This window comes from Nicotiana tabacum, chromosome 20, assembly GCF_000715075.1.
Source record: "Nicotiana tabacum cultivar K326 chromosome 20, ASM71507v2, whole genome shotgun sequence".
In the NCBI taxonomy this organism is placed as follows: domain Eukaryota; kingdom Viridiplantae; phylum Streptophyta; class Magnoliopsida; order Solanales; family Solanaceae; genus Nicotiana; species Nicotiana tabacum.
Genome location: NC_134099.1, coordinates 73,507,609 through 73,525,159, shown reverse-complemented (window position 1 = coordinate 73,525,159; position 17,551 = coordinate 73,507,609). Strand labels below are relative to the sequence as shown.

Genomic DNA, 17,551 nt, shown 5'->3' with positions numbered 1-17,551 from the left:
TCTTTTTCTCTTTGATGACGAAGGCCCTTGGCCTTAAAGGGTGCTATTTTGAACTTATCGAAATAACATTCCGTCGTAGTTCGAGCGAGGTCGAACCTTTCTTTTTCTCTTTGATGGTGAAGGCCCTTGGCCTTAAAGGGTGTTATTTCGATCTTATCGAAATTATAGCCCGTTGCGGTTCGAGTGAGGTCAAACCTCTCTTTTTTGTTATGGCAAAGGCCCTTGGCCTCAAAGGGTGTTATTTCAAATTTATCAAAATTACAGCCCGTCATGGTTCAAGCGAGGTCGAACCTCTCTTTCTTTTTTTTCTTTGATGGCGAAGGCCCTTGGCCTTAAAGGGTGTTATTTCAAACTTATCGAAATAACAGCCCGTCGTAGTTCGAGCGAGGTCGAACCTTTCGTTTTCTCTTTGATGGAGAAGGCCTTTGGCCTTAAAGGGTGTTATTTTGAACTTATTAAAACAACAGCTCATTATAGTTCGAGCGAGGTCGAACCATTCTTTTTCTCTTTGATGGCGAAGGCCCTTGGCCTTAAAGGGTGTTATTTCGAACTTATCAAAATTACAGCCCATCGCGGTTCGAGCGAGGTCGAACCTCTCTTTCTTTTTTTTCTTTGATGGCGAGGGCCCTTGGCCTCAAAGGGTGTTATTTCGAACTTATCGAAATAACAGCCCGTCGTAGTTCGAGCGAGGTCGAATCTTTCTTTTTCTCTTTTATGGCGAAGGCCCTTGGCCTTAAAGGGTGTTATTTCGAACGTATCGAAATAACATCCCGTCGTAGCTCGAGCGAGGTCGAACCTTTCTTTTTCTCTTTGATGGCGAAGTCCCTTGGCCTTAAAGGGTGTTATTTTGAACTTATCGAAATAACAGCCCATCGTAGTTCGAGCGAGGTCGAACCTTTCTTTTCTCTTTGATGGCGAAGGCCCTTGGCCTTAAAGGGTGTTATTTTGAACTTATCGAAATAACAACCCGTCGTAGTTCGAGCGAGGTAGAACCTTTCCTTTTCTCTTTGACGGCGAAGGCCCTTGGCCTTAAAGGGTATTTTTTCGAACTTATCGAAATAACAGCCCATCGTCGTTCGTAGTTCTTGGAGAGTCGGGTATCTTTCGCGGAAGTCCCAGTTTGGTTGGTATTGCTTGCATCAGATGGTTCAATGCTGGTGGACACAATGTGTCAATATTTTGCGCAGGCTCGCTCTGTGCGTGTGTTATAGTTTCCTGTCCGACTTCGGCCGTTCAGCTTGGAGATACTGCTGGCTGGGAGGGTTTTGGCTGCACCAAAATAGTTTTTGTTCTTCAATCTAGATGTCCCTGTGTACGTTCTCCCATGTGGATCTTATGTACCTGTTCTGACGAAGTGTGTAAGGCGAGGGTGAGATGTTCTTCGCTTCTATCCGCCGGTTCGATGGGGGAAGCTGGATTGTAGTGCAGTTTGCCTTGTTTAGGATGTTCATGGCCGATGGGGCTAGAAATTTCAGGCCTCGTGAATCCGTTTGGTTCTCCTTCTGTGCCTCCTTCGATGAATGATCGTGTTTCTCAACTTTGATCTGGGAAAAACTAGGAGTTTTCACTAAGAAATCACCAACAGACGGCGCAAATTGTTTGACTCAAAAGATATTAAAACCTTTTTTAACAAATCAATCAAAGATGAAAGGGTAAATCTTAGTCAAACTTAATTGATTCTAGATCGAAAGATTTAGTAGTAATAATTACATATGGGACGAATGAACTATCAACAATCTTATTAAGATTTGATACTGCCTTCTTCATCGATGGATGAGGAAGGAGGATTACAATTGTTTTTCCTCTTAGGATACAAGAATGTATATATATATATAGTCGAAACCTCTTGATCCCCGTCGTGACTTGGTATGCTTGGGTCGGTGGTGCGTTCTGGTCGTAACTCTAGGTATTGTTCTTTTCGATGTGTCGGATATCTTGGAGGAGACATGAAGTGGACCCTATTGACTTTCACTACCCGATTGCTAAAAAGGGGTCGTGGGCAACCTGGTCGTGGTAGTCAAATTTTGATCAATACATTAAGGATAACTTATATTATTTTTTTAATTTTAATAAAAATAAGTGTAGTCGAAATATAAAAGCTTACATGAATTACCAACTGGGAGAACCACGCGATTATTTCCATCAAGCTTTTCGTAATTCTAACAGTGCAGCCTCTCCTCAAATTGTGCTATGTCCATTTACATGTTGAACAATATTATTTCATGTTTAATTATAGGTATTAGCTAATTCAGGAATAATGACATTAGTTACCTCATATAGAAGATGAGGGATATGATAGCTATTCTAATGGTATATCCTTATTTATCTCAACATTATACCAAACGATCCCTATCGATATAATTTAACTTACTGGAGCAAGTTATATATATCTTACTTTTCAAGTTATTAATTTAACTTATTATGGATAATTACCTGTGATCGTCTTTTAGATAATGCGATCGTGTAAAAAAATTTTGCTTAGAAGTTAAACTCAAGTAGTGTGAAATGACATAAACACACATTGTTGCAGCAGAAAATGACCCCACAAAACCTTTTAAATTTCTACTTCAAATATAAATTGGAATATTAAAAAATATCTTACACTCTGTTTGGATCATTGTTCCCCGTCGTTTTATAATGTATTGTAATTATATTGTATCGTATTGTACCGTATCGTTTTATGAATACAATGTTTGGATAGATTGTATTGTTTGTTATTGTTAAATAATATTTTGTTGTTTGGGTTGACTGTATCGTACTGTATTGTAACTGATAAGTTTACTAAAATACCCTCAGTTGTTTAAATATTAAATTTATCAAAAATTATGCATAAAAATAATTTAAAAAAATAAACAGAAGAAGGAAAACACAATAAGAAAGCAGAACAAAGGAGCGAGACAGAAGAAGGTAAAACAAAGGAGCACAACTAATTAGAATTGAGTTACAAGTAAATTAGGAGAAAAAATAAAACAGAAGCCAGCAAAACACCTTTAACATTGGTCTGGAAAAAAACAAAGTACGTTATAAGTTGGAGATTTAGAGTTAAAATAGAAAACAAGATAAAGTGTAAAATAGAATTGTGGAGTAATAAGTTAGGGCATAATTGGAAAGAAAAATAGGAAACAATCCCACCACACAAAATAAGTTCTTTCAAAAAAGGGGACTTACATTGTTTCGGAACAATGGATTTAACAATACAATACAACCAATTTGAATGAAATAATCAAAACAAACATTGTTTTGGGATAACAATACAATACGATACAACGAGGAACTAACCTCCAAACAAGCTGTTAGTTTCAGTTATCTCCCCACTTCTCACAGCTCGTGCCATGATACCACAAAGTCTCTAACAATATAACTAACGTTCGTCATCCTCTTTAATATCACACAGCAATAACTTGTTTGGCTTGCAAACAATTTCTTTTTGTTAAAACTCACATGGTGCATAGAACATTAGAACTACTGTTTACTGCCTAATTCGAAAAACCCTTTTTCCCCCCTTCTATATTTGTTTAAAGTGCTCGAGTTTGTAATAACCAAACAGCACTTATAAAACACCTTGCTTCTGTAAGGAAACTGCTCCTTAGCTAATTCTTATACCCTATCTTGACTTCTCCCTGCATTATTGTTGAATGTTGTTTTATGCCCATAAGGAATCCATCACTTGTATCATTTATTATCACTTGTACTATTCCTACAACTTCATCTATCTCTTTCGACACTCTTCTATAAAAGGCTATTTCATACTCTCCAAATTCTCATCTTGTGTCAAAGTTCTAAATTATGGAAATGAAGAAGATCTTTCTTGTTCTTTTCTCTTTAGCTCTGGTTCTTAGGCTCGGGGAGGCTTTCGATTTCCAAGAGAAGGAGTTGGAGACGGAGGAAAGCTTGTGGGAATTGTACGAGAGGTGGAGAAGCCATCACACAGTGTCAAGGAGCCTTGATGAGAAGCACAAGAGGTTCAATGTGTTCAAGGCCAATGTTCACTATGTTCATGACTTCAACAAGAAGGACAAGCCTTATAAGTTGAAACTTAACAAGTTTGCAGACATGACTAACCATGAATTCAGAAGCCATTATGCTGGTTCCAAGGTTAAGCATTACAGGGCACTCCAAGGAACTCCAAGTGGGAATGGAAGTTTCATGTATGCTAATGTGAACAATGTCCCTCCCTCTGTTGATTGGAGGAAGAAAGGCGCCGTAACTCCTGTCAAAGACCAAGGCCAGTGTGGTAAGAATTAATATGTCATGATATCACTATTTTTTGATTTTTTTTTACAAAAGAATCGTAGTTTGGGGCCAGTTTGCGCGCATCTTGACTAATCTACCGCTATCTTCCACTAGCATAGATTTCGAGTAGCTCTGTCCATCAATGCTAAATAGATGGGGAGAAATCGTCTAGTAATATTTTTGGTCTCTACTAGGATTCATGTCACTATTCACACCATGTTGCTATAATAGAAAGTAGGAGATCAACATAATGTGTTTCTTGATATATTCATGGAAACTCTTCTACACATTGTAGGAAGTTGCTGGGCATTTTCAACTGTGGTAGCAGTGGAGGGAATAAACCAAATTAAAACGAATAAATTAATTTCTCTATCAGAGCAAGAGCTTGTTGACTGTGACACTAGACAAAACCAAGGATGCAATGGAGGATTGATGGACTTGGCATTTGACTTCATCAAGAAAAAGGGAGGCATCACTACAGAGGATAACTATCCTTACAGAGCTGCAGACGGAAAGTGTAACATCCAAAAGGTAAAGCTCTTTCACATAGGATAATTAACTCAAATTAGAAATTTTATTGAATTGGCCTTTATCGAAAAAAAATTATTGAATTGACAGGAGAATTCTCCTGCTGTATCAATCGACGGACATGAGGATGTTCCCCCTAATAACGAGGATGCATTGCTTAAAGCAGCTGCCAACCAGCCTATTGCTGTAGCAATAGACGCTTCAGGCTCTGATTTCCAGTTCTATTCTGAGGTAAAGTATATCACCATTACTTAAGTTCAAGAAACTCCAAAAGTACATAAACTTGAGACGTATTATACGCTTATTAAAAGAGTTTAACTTATATACATTGAGATGTAAAGAAATTTACTGTTGTAGTCGGTACTGTAGTTATTTTTTAAGTCACTGATATGTTTTTGGTTCAAAGGGGGTGTACACGGGAGATTGTGGGACTGAGCTAGACCATGGAGTGGCAGTTGTGGGCTATGGTACAACTGTTGATGGAACCAAATACTGGACTGTGAAGAACTCTTGGGGAGCTGAATGGGGAGAAAAAGGATACATTAGGATGCAGCGAGGAATTGATGCAAAAGAAGGATTGTGTGGTATAGCAATGGAACCCTCCTACCCAATCAAGACTTCAAGCAACCCTATAGGGTCTCCTGCAACAACATATAAGGATGAACTCTAGAAATACATTTACTAATTTGCTCAGAGAATGTCCTTTAATGTTTGCTGAAATGTCTCTTCTCTTCAAATTGTGGGCATGTTCTCATAAACATGTCAACAACATATGACCAATTTAGTTTCCTTCTGTCAAATTACCTACTTATCCAGACTTCAGAGTCTGATTCAATAAACAGTTACTACTTTCTGCAAACACGCATTTTTCTGCAAAATAAAGCTTGGTAAATACATTCGTCCGTCCTTCACTATGATGTTGTCATACAATGCTTGTATTTGTGACATAATTGCTACCTCTTGTTACAACTTGCAACTCTTGCAATGTAGAGATAATGTCGCGTAGTGGTATGCTTCATAACTCATAAAACTCTGCAAATCTTGCCCCTTGTGGTGCCCTTCATCTAATGTTTCTTCTCTATTTAATAGATTCACAGCACAGACAAGGTTCACTAACACTGCCTAGAAAACCCAAAAGCATCAAAAATCATGGTGTCCGTTGCATTCTGGGACTGCAAAATATCTTCTATGACATTTAGTGTTTTGAAAAGTCTCTGATGCAAATACATTTGATATTTCGCCATGATATACCAAATTTTGTAGTTTTATGGGAAAGGCATGCCAAGTGCTCTTGAACTACTTTTCTTTCTTGCCACTTGTTAAAACCACATTTTAGATACTGACACATAATCACATGTCACGACCCAAATCTCCCTCCGTAGGAAGTCATAACGGCACCTAGTCTTAGAGATTAGGTAAGCATAATATTTACTGAAATGATAACAATAATAGATAACGATTGACAAATGCGAAGTAGAAATCTCAATACAAAGTTTACAATCCCAAAACCGGTAATACAAGTCATAAGCTCTAATGAGTTTGCTAGAAAACCTCTGAAGACAATTGTTTCGAAATAAGGATAAATAGTGTAAATACAACAACATATGCCCATATTCCACAACATTTACTCCAAACAGTTCAATACCACAACTGCGCATAGCCCTCGGCTTAACAAACTGAGTACCACATCAACAACCACAACAATATACGAGAATAAGACAAGTAAATCAACCCAAGAGCTTTAGAACACAAAGAAACGGTAGAACTAGCTCACAAGAAATAAACACAATAGAGACTACTAGTCGCAATAAGAATAGCTCAACAAGGGAGAAATAATATGTAACAATGACTCCACATAAGTAGAATTTGACCACAAGGGAGGTAACATAAGTTAATAATCCAAATAAGGATGAGGCACTATGATAAAGGATAACCGACTTCATTTAGGATTGAACAATCACGAAAGAGATACAACAATTGCAATTAAGGATAAACAACGAAAAAAGATAATCATGACCTCAATTAAAGATAGACAACCACAGAAGAGGTAATAATAATTTCAATTAAGGATAAGCAGTTAGAAAAGGATAGCATGGCAGTCGAAGAGGCAACAACTTCAGTTAAGGCACACAAGAGTCAAATAGGCAATAAGAGTGGAACATGAGGCAATTAATTCCAATTTAAGACATATAGAGGTGAAATCAATAAATGGGGTATTTAGCATAACAAAGCAACTTCATATCTGATGAACATAAGAACATAAGAGTCTTAAAAGGTTAACTTTACATAAATAAGCCGAGCACGTACTCGTCACCTCACGTACAGGGGCTTCACATGATACAATTAGCATAAAAGACTCAAATCCTAATGGGTAGTTCCCCCATACGAAGTTAGGCAAGATACTTACCTCAAAGAAGATAGACCATTACTCTAAAATGAACTTCTCGAGTGAAATAACCTCCGGACGGCTCAAGTCTAGCCAAAATACTTCAAAGCATAAATGAAACTTATAAGAAACTATTCTGGATAATAAAGCTTCAATCTTTATCAAAAACTAAAAATCAATCCAAAAGTCGACCCCCGGGCCCGCACCTCAGAACCTGACAAAATTTACAAAATTCAAACACCTATTCCGATACGAGTTCAACCATACTAAAATTATCAAATTCCGATACCAATTTGTCCCTCAAATCATCATTTTACATTTTGAAAGTTTTCTTCAAAAATCTCCATTTTTCCTCAACTCAAAACACGAATTATAAGATGAAACTAAAGATAGAATCATGGAGTATAACAAATTCTAGGTGAAGAACACTTACTCCATTGATTTGCTTGAAAACCCCACGAAGAATCACTCAAAACCGAGCTCCACAACTCCAAAAATATTAAAAATGGTTAACCCTCGGAATAGAGTACTTTTATATTCTGCCCAGTGATTAATACATCGCGATCGCGGAACATCTAACGCGATCGCGAAGAGCAAAAATGAAACCTGCCAAAATGACCCTACGCGAAAGCGGAAAAACAGATGCAAACACGATGAATAAGGACATCAACCTATGCGAACGCACAAAAAGACATGCGAACGCGATGAGTAAATGATCACCAGCGGCTAGCTGTACTATAGAACGCATAGGGGAAGCAGCGAACACGAACATCTGATTGCCTAAGCTTCGCGAATGCGGGGAATGGTGTGTGAACGCGAAGAAGGAAATTGATCAGCCCTAAACCAAGCTACACGATCACAACTGCAATTCCTCTATCGCGAAGAAGAAATTCAGACACCAACAATAGCAGTCAAATAACATAGAGAAAAAGTCTGTAACCCATCTGGAACGGGCCCCCGGGACCCCGTCGAAACATGCCAACAAGTTTCATAACCCAAAACGGACCCGCTCGAGGTCTCAAATTACATCAAACAACGTCGGAACTACAAATCGCACCATGAATCGAACTTATGAACTTCCAATTCTTCCAACTTGCAAACTCGAGTTGATATATACCAAATCAATCTGGAATGATGCCAAATTTTGCATGGAAATCCCAAATAACATAGAAGAGCTATTCTAACAGTCGAAATCACATTCCGACATCGATATCACCAAAGTCAACTATTTTGTCAAACCTCTTAACCTTCCAAACTTCAACTTTACCAACTTTCGCCGAAATACTCCAAATTACCCTACGGACCTCCAAATCCAAATCCGAACACACGCCTAATTCCAAAATCACCATACGAAGCTATTGGAATTATTAATATGCTATTTTAAAGTTATATACACTAAAGTCAAATTTCGGTCAACTCTTACTACTTAAGCTTCCAAAACTAGGATCTTTCTTCCAAATTGACTCTGATTCATATGGTAACTGAACTTGGACACGCACGCGAATCATAACATATAATACAAAGCTGCTCAAGACCTTATTCTGCCGAGCGGGACTTAAATTCTCATAACGACCAAACCGACCGGGTAGTTATATCCTCCCCATCTTAAACAAACATTTGTCCTCGAACATGCCAAGAATTGTCCCAAAGTCATCAAATTACTGAATGCATTCATCCAACATACACCCGCGGGTGACCCTGCATCACCCCAATCCATATAAGCCTGACGGCACCATCTCAACTGCATTTTATTCCTTCCACTAATACCACTAAGCCTTAGAGCCAAAGTTTTCAACCATCTACTCATCTTCGAAAGACATGATTCCTACATTCACACCCGGTATCAGCCTCAACTAGCTGCAACAACCTACGCCTACACCCACAAGGTACAACCACATAACATTATACATCACACATAGGCCCATAATAACATCTCTGATCATAATAGTTATCCATAATCAAATCCAGCACTGACAATTAGCCTCATATCCGTTAGAACCCTGTTTCAAACCTCCACAACACTAACAATGATGAAAGAAACATAAAGACCTCATAAATATTTACCCAAATCAACAATTCACATCTAACGCTACCGGGCACACACCACGCTAGATAAAACTCAATAAGCACAGCACGAAGATGATTGAATATGTAAGGAGAAACACATAGGAAAAATATCAAATAAGCCCAACAGGCACAACTCCATATCGATACCATTCTACGAATCAATTTACAAGAAAGAATCAAAGTATATGAACAAATTACAAGGATTTCATCCTGATATAACTTCCAAAGCGGCACGTAGCCCAGTTCAAACACATCAAATCACATGAAATCGTGAAGGTCTTACCCTCAACTCTGAATCACAAGTAGATTACACATCATACAAAATGAAACCTTTCACTAATTCAATTTCGCCAACAAAATTACAATACATTAGTGTTGATATGCCTACTATTGAGTCAGTTCTGATAGTGAGAGACTATCCAAATATATTTTGGCTTCCGAGCATGCTGCTTGATAGGGATAGTGATTTTCGTATTGACTTGTTGCCGGGCACTCAACCTATTTCTATTCCCCAATATCGTATGGACCTAGCGGAATTAAAGGAGCAGTTGCAAGAGTTGCTTGATAAGGGTTTCATTCGGCCTAGTGTGTTAACTTGGGGTGTTACGATTCTGTTTGTGAAGAAAAAGGATAGTTCTATGCGCATGTATATTGACTATCGGCAGTTGAACAAGGCTATAGTGAAGAACAGATATCCATTGCAATGCATTGATGACTTATTTGATCAGCCACAAGGTGCTAGAGTGTTCTTAAAAATCGATTTGCAGTCATGGTATTATCAGCTAATGATTCGGTATCCAGATATTCTGAAGACTGCTTTTAGGACTCGATATAGTCAGTACAAGTTCCTTGTGATGTCATTTGAGCTGACCAATGCCCCAGCAACATTAATGCACTTGATGAACAGTGTATTCCATCCCTATCTTGATTCATTCATCATTATGTTTATTGAAGACATCTTGGTGTACTGTCATAGCCGGGAGGATCATAAGAAACATTTGATGATTGTGTTTAAGACCTTGAGAGAAAAGAAGTTGTTTTCAAATTCTCAAAGTGTGAATTTTGGATTAATTTGGTGGCGTTTTTCGGTCATGTGGTGATGAGTGAGGGGATCAAGGTAGATCCGAAGAAGATTGAAGCATTGTAGAGTTGGCCCAGACCATCTTCAGCTACTAAGATCCAGAGTTTTCTTGGTTTGGCCGAGTATTACCGTTGTTTCTCATCTATTACTGTACTTATGACCAGATTGACCCAGAAGAGTGCTCCGTTCAGATGGATCGAGTAGTGTGAGGAGAACTTTCAAAAGCTCAAGACTGCTCTGACTACAGCCCTAGTGTTGGTTTTGGTGTTGCCTATGAGTTCGAGATCTTACACTGTGTATTGTGATGCATCATGTATTGGCCTCGACACGGTGTTGATGCAAGACGATAGGGTGATTGTCTACGCATCTAGACAACTGAAGGTGCATGAGAAGAATTATCATGTCCACGACCTGGAATTAGTAGCTATTGTTCATACCTTGAAGATTTGGTGGCACTATTTGTAAAGTGTCCCTTATAAGGTGTATACTGACCATCAGTGCCTACATCATCTATTTAAACAGAAGGACCTTATTTTGTGGTAGCAGATATAGTTAGAGTTGCTTAAGGACTATGATATCACTATTCTATATTATCCCGGGAAGGCCAATGTGGTAGTCGATGCCTTGATTTGAAAAGCGGAAAGCTTGGGGTAGTATAGCATATCTATCGGCAGTTGAGAGGCCATTAGCATTGGATGTTCAGGCCTTGGCCGACCAGTTTGTTAGATTGGATGTCTCAGAGCCTAGTCGAGTTCTGGCTTGCGTAGTTTCTCGGTCTTCCTTATATGATCGCATTAGAGAGCGTCAGTATGACAACCCCCCATTTGTTTGTCCTTAAGGACATGGTACAACATGATGATACCAAGGAGATGTCTATCGGAGATGACGGTGTGTTGTGGATGCAAGACCGATTTTGTGTGCCTAATGTGGATGGGTTACGTGAGTTGATTCTTCAGCTTGCCAACAGTTTGCGTTACTTCATTCATCCGGGTGCCGCTAAGATGTATCAGGATTTGAGGCAGAACTATTGGTTGAGGAGAATGAAGAACGACATAGTCGAGTATGTTTCTCGGTGTTGTCACGACCCAAATCAGAGGTCCACAACAGGCACCCGGTGCCTACTTAACCGAGTGCCACGTACCTTATCCTTCTTTATTATAAGAATCATCAGGGGCCATGATAGGCCATATCTGTATATAATTAACAATATTATAACTTAACTCACATAACTAATTCAAAAAGATTTATATAAATACATAGGGGCCGATAAGGCCGTTGACATGTCATACTTAAAACTATACACATGACACTATCTGCAAAATCTCTATGAAAACATGACCATAATATATAAGTCGGGACAGGGTTCCCAACATCCTCATAAAACAAAATAACATATATAGAACGTGACTCGGCAATACTCCAGGAAGAAGTGAAGCTCACCAACCAAAAGCCGATATTTGGAGACAGCCTACAGTGGATGATCCTCACCTCGCCTATCTACACCTGCGTGGCATGAAACCTAACGCCCTAGGAAAAAGGAACGTTAGTACGAAGAATGTACCGAGTATGTAAGGCAGAAATGAAACGTAATAATAAGATACTACCTCGGGGAGAGATAAGAGTCAACTTATAACCTCTGACTTGCCGCTGAAGGCCATAACATATAGAATAAGACCCTTCTCGTATATATAAATAAAACTACAATATAATAGTTCTGATTACATCATTCTCGTGATGTTAACTGCCCAACTGATCAGTGGTAACTGCCGACCAGCCATAGCACAATGGTAAATGCATAACTACCCGTCTGGCCGTAGCTCGGTGGTAAATGTGTAACTGCTCAACTGGCCGTAGCTCGATGGTAAATACATGATTGCCCGACTAGCCATAGCTCGGTGGTAAATGATGATGCATATAATACCCTTATGAACATACTTAGGCATGCTTTGAATATTATTCTACAGGAATGAACAACATAGACATTCTTAGTTACTAAGAGTAGAACCATTTATGAAATAACATTACGTTTAAGTATCGTTACTTGGATCATGCCAAAAGGAAAGAAGGGATAGCCTTAACATACCTGAGCCGGTTCTCTTGACAATCCCTCTAACACATCACAAGTGCGACAAAACACGTGATAACAAGATCGGCGTAGAGAAAAATACGTATGATATTCTTGAGAAAGATTGTAGTGTACCCCCTTAAAATTGCAAAATCTTACGTTGCTAAGATATTAAGAAATCTCGTTTGAATTTTTGTTTCAAGAAATCACGTTACTACCATATGAATTCTTGTATGAATTGGCTGAAGCCTTTATTCTCCATATTGTAGAGATATCAAATCTCCTTTAGTGATTTAGAAAGATTTTTAAACCTTGGTAGGTGTGAGCCCCACATATTAGATGACTAAGCCACACAATCCTCTAAATGTGCCACCTATATATGGACTTATGAGTCAACATTTTTGTCTTTCTTGGCTGCCACATTTTTTTTGGGGGGGGGGGATTAGGCTTATCCAAAGTACTTAATTAATCACCCACCAATTCCATTATTAACTAATTAATCTCCCACTAACCAATAATTAATCAATTACCCACATAATTAAGAATTATCTAAAATTACTTAAAATACTACTCACTTTTAATACATTTTATGTACCCTACTATCATGGTCATGGGCTAACTTGTATGGCGCTAGTCCATAAATACCAGGTATTATGGCTCGGATCGTATTATATCCCAATTTGGCAACCTTCAATGAAACTCATTTTCTTTGATTCGTTTACCCTTTAACCTTCATGGCACTTACTTATTGTTTGTTAAAAATAGCACAAATGCATATAACCTCAAAATAATCTCATTTCTGAGCCTACCTCGATTAATTTACGATGATGCTTTAACGTATGAAATACGAGATGTAACAGGTGCCTAAATTGTCAACAAATGAAGTATGAGCACCAGATGCCAAGTTGGTTGCTTTAGAAAATTGAAATTCCTGAGTGGAAATAGGAGCGAGTTACCATGGACTTCGTTGTTGGGCTCCCATGAACTCAGAAGAAATTTGATATAGTATTGGTGATTGTGGATAGGTTGACCAAGTCGGCTCATTTCATTTTGGTGATGACTACCTATTCTTCAGAGCAGCTGGCTCACGTCTATATTCGCGAGATTATCTGACGTCAAGGCATACCAATATCCATCATCTTTGATCGGGGTATACAATTTACATCGTGCTTTTGGAGAGCCTACAGCGTGAGTTAGGCACACGAGTTGAGTTGAGTACAACATTCCACCCACAGATGGATGGACAGTACAGTGCACCATTCAAATATTGGAGGATATAGTCCGTCCATGTGTTATGGAATTTAGGGGTTCTTAGGATCAGTTATTTCCGCTTGCGGAGTTTGCCTACAATAACATCTACCAATCGAATATCCAGATGGCTCCTTATGAGGCTTTATATGGTAGGCGGTGTCGGTCGTCGGTTGGGTGGTTTGAGCCGGGAGAGGCTAAGTTATTAGGCACGGATCTGGTTTGAGATGCCTTGAAGAAGGTCAAGTTGATCCAAGATCGGCTTCGTACAACCCAATCTAGATAGAAGAGTTATGCGGATCGAAAGGTTCGTGATGTTGCACTCATGGTTGAAGAGCGGATCTTGCTTCAGGTTTCTCCCATGAAGGGTGTTATGAGGTTTGGAAAGAAGGGGAAGTTGAGCCCTATATATATCGGACCGTTTGAGATTCTTGAGAGGATTGGTGAGGTAGCCTACAAGCTTGGATTGCCACCTAGTCTAGCTGCAGTTCATCCAGTATTCCATGTTTCTATGCTCCGAAAGTATCACGGTGATCCGTCCCATGTGTTAGATTTCAGCTCAGTCCAATTGGACAAGGATTTGTCATATGTTGAGGAGCCGGTGGCCATCTTAGACAGGCAGGTCTGAAATTTGAGGTCAAAGAGCATTGCTTTAGTGAAGGTTCAGTGGAGGGGTAAACTAATCGAGGAGATGACTTGGGAGACCGAGCATGATATGCGTAGCCATTATCCTCATCTTTATATCACTTCAGGTATGTCTTTATACTCGTTCGAGGACGAATGTTTGTCTTAAGAGGGGAAGAATGTAACGACCAGGCCGGTCATTTTGAGTATTTTAGTCTCGTTCCCCTATTTATTACCTCCTCTATGTTATATTTGGTTATGTGACTTGCCAGGGGTTTGGTTTTGGTTTCGAGTGAGTTTCGGAGTAAAATGAGACACTTAGTCCCAAAGTTGGAAGCTTAAGTTGAAAGAGTTGACCGAAGTTTGACTTTTGTGTAGTCGACTTTGGAATGGAGTTTTGACGGTTTCGGTATCTCCATATAGTGATTTTGGACTTAGGAGCATTTTTGGATATAGATTTGGAGGTCCGTAGGTCATTTTGGCTTGAATTGGCAAAAGTTGGAAAGTTGAAGGTTTGGAAGGTTGAGAAGTTTAACCGAGAGTTGAATTTATTGATATCGGATCCAGATTTCTATTCCTAAAGTTGAAATAGATCCGTCGTGTCAATTATTACTTGTGTGCAAAATTTGATGTCAATTGGAGTTGGTTTGGTATGTTTCGGCATTAGTTTTAGAAGTTAGAAGTTCATTAGGCTTGAATTGATGTGCGATTTGTGATTTTAGTGTTGTTCGATGTGATTTGAGGCTTCGAGCGATCGTATCATATTTTAGGACTTGTTGGTATGTTCGGACAGGGTCCTAGGGGCCCCGGGCGTCTTTTGGATTGAATTCAAATTTTTTGTTCTTGAAATAAGACTGCCGGTCTTTCCTGTTCTGGTTTCCTTCTATGCATTCGCGAAGATTCTCCTACGATCACGTAGAGTCCTTAGGGACTGATGGAATTTTACTCTTCACGTTCATGAAGTCAGGGTTTAATCGCGAAGGTTGAAGAGCTTGTGCATCGAGTAGCTTAAGTTGGATCGTATTCGTGTATAAGGAAGGAGAGGGTGGGACTGAGGCACGTGATGCTCTTCGCGATCGCGTGACCTAGGACGCGATCGTGTAAGTTGAGGAAGCTGGTCATCGCATTCGCAACTGGATTCACGCGATCGTGATATTTTATGCTTCAATACCACACAAGAAGGGGTGATTTGTGTGGTACCCAGTTTTTGCTTAACTTGATTATAGAAGGACCTGGTTCTTCTATGTGTTCCAACTACTATTGTTGCGGAATAATAAATACAGAAAATAAAGAACACAGAGATTTTACGTGGAAAACACCTGGCTCAAAAGGTGAAAAAAACTCATGACCTACCTTCCAGTAGGATTTTCCCAAACTCTCCACTAAATCGCTGAGCCAAAAACTGCATTTACAAAAACTCTTTTGTAAACCTAGGATTAACTCTAATCCTATTGTGGCACACAGCCTCAACTGTTGCGACAATTTTAAGTTAACTCTAACTTGAAAACTCAAAGTACCTAATACAATTGCTTCTATATAAGCTGAAAGGTACAATGTAAAATTACCTACTACAATTGAACTAGAATAAAAGATAGACACTTGGAACTAGTTCTTCTATCTAGTTCAAGTAGCTTCAGGATTGCACGCTTGAATCACACATAAATTTCTTGCAAAATTACCTTGCTATTTTGCTCTCAATTCACATTTAACTTCTGCTGATGTGCATTACCTGTAAAAGAGAACAACACTGATATTTAAGGAGTTAGCAATTATAGATTGACTAGTATACAGATGCTACTCTTCCATGATGGAAGAGTTCTAGTTGATCTCATACTCTAACTCAATCCTTTTCTTAAACCGTGTTCTCTTTGTGTAAGGAGTCTTTCTCCTTATCCAATATGCAACGTTTTTTATCATAATCAGGAGATATCACTTCTGATAAGTTAGGTTTATCTCCTTCATGTGCATCTCATATGTTTGGGTTGATCATAACTGTGTTTCACAAGATGGACCTGGTACATGTCTGAGTTCTTTTGTCAGTCTTCAAAACTTCACCTTTACTTGGCTAACAAATTTCCCCTTTTTGATGATTACAAACTCTGTGCTTTTCACTCACTTAGGCCCTGTCAGAACTCAGCTTATTCATCAATACAAAGTTATAAAAATTTACTTATCATCAAGGACCAGGTTCATTAGGTTATAAACATCACATATTTAGAATATGTAAAGGACAATATCTCTTCCCCATTTTGGCATCATCGAAAAGTTGCATAAACAAAGTGTGAGTCCCAGAAATTTAATAATTACTCATGGTCACTGGGGCAACTGCAAGTACAATCATGGATCAATTATCAGTAATGAAGCAAACATATTCAAGCTATCAAGGAAATATTAACAGTCAACAAAAGCAAAAACAGTAGATATCATTGATAGAAGAAATGTTGCTAGCACAATCCACAAACAGATGGCAAAAATATTCAAAACATTAGCAAAAAGAAATAGAAATCCCTAATCTGGGTCACTGGTGGTACTAGACAGGTTCAGGAGAGGAAGGCTAGAAGTCCTAAGGCTTGGGAGAGCTAGAAGTTCGGTTTTGGGCTTGGAGAAGGTTCAACATATTTTGAAGAATCCCATCATTCTTCTCATTTTCCTTGGTGAGCTCAGTTCTGAGAGCATCCCTCTCAGATTCAACCTCTGCTAAGCGAGCCTTCAGCCTAGCTATCTCAACATCCTTTGCTCCAATCTCCTACACTAGGGCACTGACTTTACTGTTGATAGGTGTCTTCTTGGATGAACTAGATTTATTGGGAATGGCATTGACTAGATAGTCACAATCAATTAGAGTATTAATGCCAAAATGGTCCTTGCTTGTGGCCATTTCCCATTTCTTCAGAGGCACATTGCATCGATCCAGAATAGTAGTCAGAATAAATCCATAAGGGGTGACATGGACCTTGGAGCCATTGATAACCCTGTCCAGTAGCTTGATGATGAATGCATGCCAGTTGATTTGCCTTCCACTTTCAAGGAACTCCATCAGAACTAAGTCCATATAATTAGCAATGTGCCTTCTTTCCTGCCTGGGCAGTAGACACTTGTTGACAAACTCAAAGAAGACTTTGTGTGTGGCTTCATTTCACTCTTGTCCACAAACTTGGCCTCATTCACTTCTTCAACATCACAGAATCTCCTAGTAATTTCAAGGGCAGGAGGAAGGGAATCCAGACTTGTCCATCTTTACCTAGTGTAGTCATCATACCTCAGCAGGGATGTCAAGAATCTCTCCCAGCTTCTCTACATCGAAGGTCACTTGAACTCC

The 17,551-nt window shown here is 39.0% G+C and overlaps 1 protein-coding gene across 1 annotated transcript; it reads left to right on the top strand.

The window, feature by feature from the left end:
• The first annotated feature begins 3,676 nt into the window (after positions 1 to 3,676).
• Positions 3,677 to 5,620, top strand: LOC107771939 (vignain-like). The gene is made up of 4 exons (XM_016591406.2): positions 3,677 to 4,234; positions 4,529 to 4,764; positions 4,852 to 4,992; positions 5,168 to 5,620. Exons 1-4 carry the CDS (start codon positions 3,787 to 3,789, stop codon positions 5,429 to 5,431), a joined length of 1,089 nt encoding a protein of 362 aa, XP_016446892.1. The 5' UTR covers positions 3,677 to 3,786; the 3' UTR covers positions 5,432 to 5,620.
• Positions 5,621 to 17,551: the final 11,931 nt, after the last annotated feature.